Source organism: Penicillium brevicompactum, assembly GCF_028827555.1.
Source record: "Penicillium brevicompactum strain IBT 35665 chromosome Unknown utg000002l_segment0_segment0, whole genome shotgun sequence".
In the NCBI taxonomy this organism is placed as follows: domain Eukaryota; kingdom Fungi; phylum Ascomycota; class Eurotiomycetes; order Eurotiales; family Aspergillaceae; genus Penicillium; species Penicillium brevicompactum.
The window spans coordinates 1256355-1266031 of record NW_026623205.1 but is presented as its reverse complement, the minus strand read 5'-3'; the positions used below and the strand labels follow the sequence as shown (position 1 = coordinate 1266031).

Sequence of the window (9677 nt, the reverse complement as noted above, 5' to 3'; positions counted from 1 at the left end):
TAATCTCTCAATACAAGTGGATGAGCGAAAGGGTCGACCTGTTATCCTCGAATGCCGTCGTGAATGGCTCGACGGAGGAAGCGAAAACCATCGTACCTACTACACTACGCCTCTTCCTACACCAGACGAAGCCCTTGCAATGCAATCAGCAGGGGGGGCTTACCCACCAGGGTGGTCAAGTTGATTCGGATGATGAGCACAGACAGTCATCGGAAAAGCGACTGGCTCGCGACTGTCACGCTGAACATGAAACAAGCGATCCTCTGGACCAACGATTCGATTTTATCCCGGCATATACTAGGCACAGTAGCTACCACTTGGCGGCGGCGACCTATATTGATCTGGTCAATGATCCCAAGTCCCAAGCTGATGGGGTGCACTTCCAACACTGCTTACGACTGCGAACGAAATCACAAAATCGCGACCGTTCTGATGAAAGGGGCGTGGGACGATATCGCAGTCCGCTGTCAGACCCAGGGCAGTCGCAGGCAGACGGGCCTTCAGTAGGAGTCTCTGAAGGTTATTTTCACGCCCATGGTGTTTGTTTATGGCCCTCCGTGAATGCCCCCTCAAAGCTGCTGGAACTGCTGGGCCCAGATAAGTCCACCAGTCTTGTTCGGGCCGTTTGTGATGAGCGGTCGCTTATATACTCTACCTCTGCTGAAGGATTGCCACCCCATCACCATATGCTGGTTCTCATCAGCTTCGACCCTATGATACGTCTTCCTTATCTGATCTCCCTGCGCAACCAGAAGGCGAGTACAAATTCAACCCGAAAAGTGCTTGATGCACCGCGGCCTGATTTTCAATTTTCCCGCCCGCTCGTACACAATGCGGACGCATTTCACCTAGCTATTCGTCAAGGCTATCGACCATGATACAATTTCAGCTTCCAACTTCCATGCTCAAGGGATAAGAAAGGAATCATGCTATGATAAATTTGTGGCATATCTTCTTCGCTAGTATTACTTTGTTGGGTCTACCGGCGTGATAAAAGATGACGTTATCAAGCCGATTACTATATTGAACTCCACTTAATCCTGCTCAGTAATGGGATAATTAGCAAGAGGGGCAGCCTTGCCGCTCGGTTGATGCCGCTGGTTGGACTTGGTGATGGACCAGGCCCGTGCAATGATCGGATGTTCACGGAACCTTTTTACGGAGTTATAGATATGGGACCTTGCTGAATCTGTGTCTTTTGGAAACAAACAGCCAAGTCCTGTTGCCATGGGTATGTGAAGATCTGGAGTGCCAAACAATCTATGGGAATCTCGGTGGATCCAATATCAGATACTTTACTTTCAATAATAACTCATCATATATATATAATAGTTCTGTCAACAGGTGGATATGTAGGCCCATCAGGAAAGAGTTCCCTCTGGACATTTGATTGCTTTGCTCCTAGAAGGTGGACTGATCGTACACTGGTGAAAAAAAAACATGATTGATATTGAACGACTCAACGGTAAACCACGGAGGTCAACGAAGCCAACAGGAAACGTGAGTGTGCCACGGAGTATAATTTGCAGTGCGTTTAGTTCTGCTCGGGATGTTGAGAATATTAGTATCAATTCTTGCAGTAAGGAGGTCTTCGAAACGCTGTTGACAATATGTGCATCAGAAGCATAATAAATATAGCCAGTTTGACGCACTTTTTTGCGTCTTTCCCACTCGCATCATTGGTTGCCTTATGCTGACTAGGTAATTCATTATAGCCGCCGTTCTTTGCACGCCCACGGTGATCGGTTCCCTTCTTTCTCTGGAAACTAAGCCTCAAAGCTTTTCCTGTCGTCAATATATTTGCTCCAGCGCCAGTTGTTCTACGCGCTCCCTGGGCCGGAAATATGTCTTTAGAACAAAAGAAACATTTGCGCCCGCTACTTCCAGCTCTGCCTTTGTCGGAGTTTTATGTTGATCCGCATCTCTCAACCAATAAGCCACCGACGCCAGCTACCACTCCTTTCAATCATATGGACTCACACGTCCTGCCACGCTGGCCCAAACCTGGTCAGAGCATATGGGGGGATAATCGTATTGATGCTGCACCGCTGAAACGTGAATGCTGGGTTGATAATGGGACCATCCAAGCCTACTACTGTCCCCCGGTTTTTAATTGTCATACACAGATGCCGCTAGGGGACCATGTCATTCTCAGCCTCCACCACTCCCATGAAGCAGACCGTCCGCTTGAGGCGGCCTCAATAGTTTGTGTACCACCACTGAGACTATTTCTGGCGAGTCGAATTGACTCAGAGCCAGTGCACAATATGGTTGAACGGACGCCAGGGACTGATTTATCGACAATGCAAACTATCAACCCTGCGTTGGTCTTTCCGAGTGCATCGACGACTACACCTGAGACCTTCAGTTGGAGAGAAAGCCATATCACAGCTTCTGAAGCCTGTCCCATCCCCTCTGGTGCTGGTATCTCCTCTATTCCGTTGCTTGACCCGCCAAAGGAGAACTCCGAGAAAATCGACGATACTACCATGTGTATCAGCGACCCTTCACTGCTTGACTGTCCCGTCTATCGCAAGCAGCCCAGACATGAATTGGATTTTGAGGACCCAGAATATGATATGCACAAGCGAAAATTCAATTGCACCATCATTGGCTGCAGAAGGGGTTTCAAACGTCAGGACCACCTCGAGCGCCATATAAAAAGCCACTCAAAGGAAAAGCCCCATGTCTGTTGGGTGCCTGGATGCCACCGGGCATTTGCACGTCGTGACAACCTCAAGGCACATTGTACGAAGACACATGCGAGACAGGGCGGTCGCAATCGTTATGTTGCTACCCTCGACGAGAGAAGCCCCGAATACGATCCGGGGTTCCGAGGACAGCTATCAGTTGATGGACTCCCGCTCAAGTTTCCAGCACCTAGCAGCCCCGGGCCTGGAGGCAAGCTTTAATAACCATAAGTTTGGACATGAATAAGATTGAAGGTCAGATTCTTCCCGATAATAAGCGAACGGAACTAATCAACTTCGATAGACTCCCTTCGTCCCCATTCGTCTTCTTGCAGTAAGCCTCGTGCACACTATACGGTAGAGCATTCTGCTGCCATGACAGCATCTAAGCTTCTCGGCCTTTGTCTTTGCCTATCGGAGTGCTTTGCCGCCAAGCTTGACGAAGATCTGCGACCAAGGAAGCGCAACAACAGCTTCAAGATTCAAAATATAGTATTCAGGTGCGATGGAAATCTCCTTGCAATGCAATAGTAGCCGCTGCAGTTGTGGGAAGGTAGACGGGGCAAACTCAACGTGAATACTCGGTGAGGCGGCCATACGACCGACGGTGATATTTCGTTGACCGGTGACGGGGTACCAGCCCTTCACGACTATTTGGTTTATTGCTGATTTTTTTCTCTCTGAGTAATTCATGTCTGGTTTGCTTTTCTCTCTGTCGCATTGGAAATAATTCTCGACGTCCGGTATTTTATCTAAACCTCCAATTAGCCGTGTACCGCCAGTTCAAACACTGTTGTCACTTCCCCTACAGCAGCGCGGGCAGCCAGTCAAACGAGATGTCGGAATTTGGCCAGAATGGTTCGTACCGCTTGATTTTACGGTCGTTCTGTGCTCACAGCAGATTAGACAACGACTTCGATCTCAGCATTCACGAAATCCGGCGAGAGTCTTCTCCCATATCGGCGCCGGTTCCATCTCTTTCTGCAGATAAGGAAGATGCTGGGCTGGATTTTCCAAATTTAGCAGAGCCTGGGGCACATGAGGCTCAAGGACCGCTCTCGGTCCAATGCTTCTTCCACGGCAACTACGAGGACCAGTCGGGCTTCAAGTGGACCGGTCCGCATCCTCTCTCCATCTCTACTCAAGCCGATGACCTCTTCCTGTACATTTCAGCATATTTTCCTTCCGAGGAGGTGTACTGGGTAGAGTTCCGACTCGCACGAGTTGATCAATCAGCCGACGAAACGGCAGGAGAGCATCTATTCTTCCTGCCAAGGATTGAAACCATGATGGGAAACTTGCACCGGATGCGTGAGCAGATGCTGGACATGATCTCCCAAGCTGCTTTTGGAGCCACATCCCATGTTTCCGATTGTCTTTGTGGCCACGAATGGAACCTCTGCCTTATTCCGGTCACTCGATCCTTTCCCCGTTAGCAACACTACCCATGATGCCATCTCTGGATCCATCATTTTGTGTAATCTTCCGGTAGACTATAGGTGAATGCAGCGTGGCTTCATTCAAAGCGCTTGGTGGCTTCTCTCAGGTTTTTCAATGGTAACACGTATTCAAAGTCTACTTTACACAATATTCTAAGAGATAGTCAGACAAAAAGTTGAAACTAAGTTTGAATAACACATTTTTCAATTTCATGATTTCTGACTTTGATCGATATATCTGTTGACTGTCGTAAGCGACATGGCACCCTTCCGTTGGCAGACCCTCACGCGCGCCTTTTGATATCCATCAACACAGCCAGATCACTTCTCGAGCATTGATTCCAGTCCTTGAGAACGCCAATCAGTCGCTCTTGGGTCTGTCCCATAGCCTGTTCAAAGGAATACAGGCGAGATAGCTGCTCACCGGGACGATGCTGGAGCCCGTCTCGCTCGTTGCTCAGTTCGGTGGTAGCTTCCCTCGAAGTTTTGTCATTTTCGTCTGGTTTCTCACCTTCTCGGTGTTTCGGCACACACGAGGCCCATAGACGTCGATAGAGTCCCACGGTTCGAGCCGCTTGAAAGGCGAGTTTCGGGTCATCGCGATCAAGATCTGCCAGTGTCTCCAATATGGGTTGAAACTGTTCGATCGCCAGGGGCTCCTTTGGGCATGCTTCCTGCTGCTATGACAGAATGTAGTGATTAGCCACAGTATTACAACGTGCTGTCGCACCTAGCTTACCATTGGGGGCCCAGGATCGGAAACAGCCTGTGGATAGGCCTCATCACTTTGGAGAGGCATTTCGCTCGGCTGGCGGTCTGCCATATCTTGGTCCGGTAGTTGTTCTGGGGCATTCATCGTTTTCACTTGCAAGTGTTTAGCGTCCAAGAGTATACATTCTACCTGGCACTGTTCTCTCTTATAGCCGGTCCAGAGTCAAACGGTTAGTTCAACGCTACTGCAAGGGTGGCAGGAATCGTTCAAGGTGACTCAATGACCCAATACATGTTGAAGACATCGTTGAACATCTATCTTCAACTATGAACCTGGATCGACTACCTTCTTTGGTCGATTTGTATATTCTTCGTGTTGTGATATGAGGCTGTTGCAGATCAGGAATCGAGCCGCACCGTCGGAATTAGCTCCGAAGCGTCTATATAGACGACCAAGTTGATTGGAAATCAACTTGGCTCATTGTTATATATATAGGCACATGTATCACTCTGAGATAACAACTCAATCCATACCTCTGAACAACAACACTTCGTAGTAGCTTCTGCTCGGCATTCGACGTGAAATCTGAGGGACCAAAAAAAAGAGGCCGGGAGGAAAAACTGCTACGTTGATTCTATGATGATCGTGTTGATAAAAGATTGTCGAGGTCATTACCAGCGACCTCATCTTGCTGCTGTTGAACAACAATAGACTCCCGAATGGCACGGCCGTTGAAGGGAACATACGGTGAATGTGTTTTCCGACCACGCCGACTTTTTCGCGACCTCTTCACGCTATCAAGCGACCTCATTTACGAATAATATGCCCCTTGTGCTACGCCAACTTGACCGCAGGCCATTTTGTGGTGCTTTGAGGTGTGGTCGTTGAGTCAACGTTGGGTCCTCCAGTCGGTCAACGTTTCTTGACAATAACGTATCTTCTCGATCACCCACCAGAATTTGATTTGAATGTGTTGCTTAAACCAGTAGAATCGAATTCAGATATCTCGACAGGCCTCATTTTACTATCCATCCGCACAACTGTGCTTTAACGTTTGACACCAAACAGAAGCATGCAAGTGCCAAGACAAGCGAAAAGTCTAAAAATACTTCTTCTGCCCACGAGCTTCCGCCCAACAAGACAACTGCATGACTGCTCAACCCGAGCAGCTGAAACAGCCAAGGTGGAATAAATTCATTCCAAGTATGTTAACCGCGGGCATCTTCTGTACTAACAAAGATAGAATAAATCGTGGATCTACGAGTCAATATCATTTTATTGTATATAAATCGTGTATTTATATCTATGAATGGGCGTTTTCAGGCTTGGGGGTAGCCCATGGGCCCAAAAAGCAATATGGCGAGGTCTAATCGGGACTCTTACTCTCATACCACACGAGTCAAGTTTCCGCGTTCATGAAATTGAAGGACTGTACTCCTTCCACGCATTGAGGGGAGTGATTGTCATGATAGGATTTGCCTGTGGCATGGCGAATCATTTCAGAGGGCCGTTTGTCAGGCAGCAGGGGATTCGTCAATTTGTGGGGCATCAAGGCACCTCACACACACACAATTCATTAACGCCCGGCGGCTGAGCCGAAAGGGCAACTATCGCTAAACTACTATACATATCACATTATATACAATTCTGTGACTCATTGGAGCCCATACACAAGACCTTGGCGCATTTGTCATTCTCGGCATGCAGTGTCGTAGCGGATGCTCGTGGGTTAGTAATGCGGTTAGTAGACTGGCTTGAAGGCGCTTCTCCAAGTGTTCAACATCCTATCTTCGGCAGTTGAAGCGCGTCCACCATGGGTATCACGAGATGGTTGGTGGGTTAGGTTAGAGTGAAAGGAGAGTGAAAAGGGTGATTTATGCTCGTCGGCATGGTTAGGTGGCTTCGAGTCGACCTGTCGCGATGGCGAATCGTATTGAGGCCCGTACTGCCTCTAAGTTTGGCGTCCACTTTTGATCGTCGGAAGGGGACTTCCCTCCCAGGTAAAAGGACAGATTTCCTCGGTGAGTGTCGGCCAAGAGACATAACTACACAGCCAAGACTGCCCGTGGCCAAGCCTTAACGAGTTCTTGAAACTGATGCAAAGCAGCTTCACCAGGCCCGCTTGTTCGGGCCACTGCCCTGGTTTTCAGCACGCGCATCTTTCAATGGGCGCCTTCCAGATATTGAGGCCCCGGCAAAAACCTCTCACCCCAGGTGTCTCCAGGTTTGCTCCTTAAGCATGCATCATCAGCATTTCAGCTAGAACGACATCACATCCATCGTCCAGTCGCAGGTTCTCAGTGCGAGTGAGATAGTAAGGACAAGTCGGACTTGCCCCACTAGGACGACACCACTTTGGCTGGTAGATTTCAGGTCCTCAGTGCGAGTGAGGTAGCTGTTTCTGTCTATTTGCACACCGACACGCGCGTCCGTCCTCTCGGGCCACATAGACAGTCTCGTCGGGTCCTCTCAACCCATCCGTCACTGCCATTATGTGCCACGCCCCACAGGGAGAAGTCTCCCTACTTCGCGTTACCAGCCGAGATCTCTCTCTGCTGGCCGACCGTGTCTCGCAAAGGATGCTCAGAGTACCCCCATTGGCCTAGCAGGATACCCCAGCTGCCCTTCACTAACCAAGCTTGTGTCCCTGGATTTGCAGCCCTCTCGAGCACCCGTGGCTGTGCCTTAACGAGTTCGTCGAGGGTCGTCGCCAGACTGTGCACCCCGCTTGGAAAAGGCCACGGGTTGTCCTGGTCAGAGTTGCCCGTAGCTTCGCTTTAACGAGGTTCCGACCCAGGCCATTCCGTGGAGCTCCCGAACGACTTGCTCAACCTGCTGCGCCACCAGTTGTATTCCCCCTCGCCGCTTAACGCCATCTCATGTTTTTCATTCGTTTGTCTCATATTTCGCGTGATGTCTTCGTTATATTTTCCTCGTTCAAGTTTGTAGGGCGTCTCGCGATCTCAGAGGGTGTTCAAGCTCAGAGGTGTCCTGTCTCCTGCCTAGGCGATACCACAACCGCTGGAGAACAAGTCCAGCTTCGGTCTCGAGTACGAGTCGAGTAGGCAGTCGTCGGATGGTTTTCATAACCCGTTTTCCTCTGATTTGCGTGGGGTGGATGGTTTCGTCAACCACGGAAAACTCTGCGGCCCGACCCCTATTCACCCCACGCGGATTCTTTTGGCTTCCCCTCCACAGAGTAAAAGGGTACTGACACCGGACACCACGAGAAGGTAGAAATCCATCGTCCTAACTGCTTGACTAGAGCAGTCACCTGGCGTGCTCGCCAGGGGCAATTATTCAGTACAGGGAGGATCGAAATCAGTTTCACCACTCGCACACACAGGCGTTCTTTCCCAGCGCCCCACTTAGGGACCTGATACACCCTCTTTGATTCCAAGCGCCTAATCTACATTTGCAGTCCCCAGAAATCTGACTTACACATTGTAGTTCTTGAACTCAGATACATCCATACTCAGATGACAGTTTCCCGGGAAGAATTGTATTAATAGATTTGGGGTAAGCAAAAACACGCCTATGGCTATTCGATATGCAATTCTAAGTATTGTACTCCGTAGATGTAAACAATCAACAGATACCTCTACTACACTATCACACCAAGCAAATCTAGATAATTTACGAGCCGAAGCAATTTCTTCCTGGATATACTGTCCCAGCCAACTAGAATACCATGAGATTCGTTCAAATTAGATTGTTTACAGTAGTTTCTCTGATATCTCATACACATCATGTGACATGTCTCATACTCGAGTCACGGGGCTCGGATCGGTAGAATATTTACCCGTCTGTTTTTTCCCCCACTCTGTCTCGTGTTGCGACCGTGCTCCGTCACATTTCCACTTTTGCGATCATTGCGAGAAGGAAGGTTTGCGGCAAACAGAAGAGATCCAGCTTTGTGATAGATCTATTGGTGAATTAAGGAATGAAATTACACGATCGCATAAAGTCATTCGTAGCTTTAGACAATCTTTCACACCGAGAGATCGAGGTGCTTATGATCTGGGATCTTTTCTGGCAATAGCTTCATTTCCAGGGATTGCACAGGAACTAATAGCTCACGATTCAATCTCTTTCTGGGGTTTTTGAACTGGCACACAACGCAAAATGGCGGTAAGCTTACAGCTAATCTTGAGCAAATCAAAACTCGGGAGCTCTAATCGAATTTAAGGAACCCATTCTATATGAAAACGCCATATTCTCTGCTTTGATGACATTACGTTACTCGCGCTCATCACAAGATCGCTGTTCCCGCAATTTTCCAGTTGCCTACAGCGAGTTCATTCGAATGAATGCTTCTACATACAAAAATATTCGTCCTCGCTTGGAAGACTTCGACTTGGTCATGTTGGCACTTTTGAAATGGGAATTTGACAACACTCTGTCTTCTGGTATTATTGAGGAAATGATAGGCTTCTTCAATCAAGGCAAAGTAGCATGGATCGGATTCTGCTATGGCCTCAAGAACTCCTACTCAAGACAACCATTGGCTAAACAAATGTTAGACAAGGAGTTCCGCGCTGCTGTCAGATCTTTTTGCGATCGCTTGGAACAGTATGCTTATTGCGATTATAATTAAATTCAAAACCTCTCTCCAGCTACCAGAATAATAGGTGTTGGGGATTAAATGATTGTGACTTCAAAGGCTTAAAACTTTTCTGCATTTTCATATAGCTTTGCTGTAGTAAGACAGCTTTTGTCTGCGGGTTAATGTGTTTTCGAATCCCAGTCAGTGTCTATCGCCTCAAGCCGGAACCTGTAATTACGGTGATTCTGATGATATACAAGATATACATCGACAAATGATTGTGGGGGGTT

General features: G+C 48.4%; 1 protein-coding gene across 1 annotated transcript; it reads left to right on the top strand.

Moving 5' to 3' along the window:
- Positions 1-8966: 8966 nt before the first annotated feature.
- N7506_003237 (uncharacterized protein) lies at positions 8967-9438 on the top strand (the record flags this gene model as incomplete). Its single annotated transcript, XM_056952532.1, has 2 exons — positions 8967-8972; positions 9031-9438. 2 exons carry the CDS (start codon positions 8967-8969, stop codon positions 9436-9438), a joined length of 414 nt encoding a protein of 137 aa, XP_056814224.1.
- Between the last annotated feature and the right edge of the window lie 239 nt (positions 9439-9677).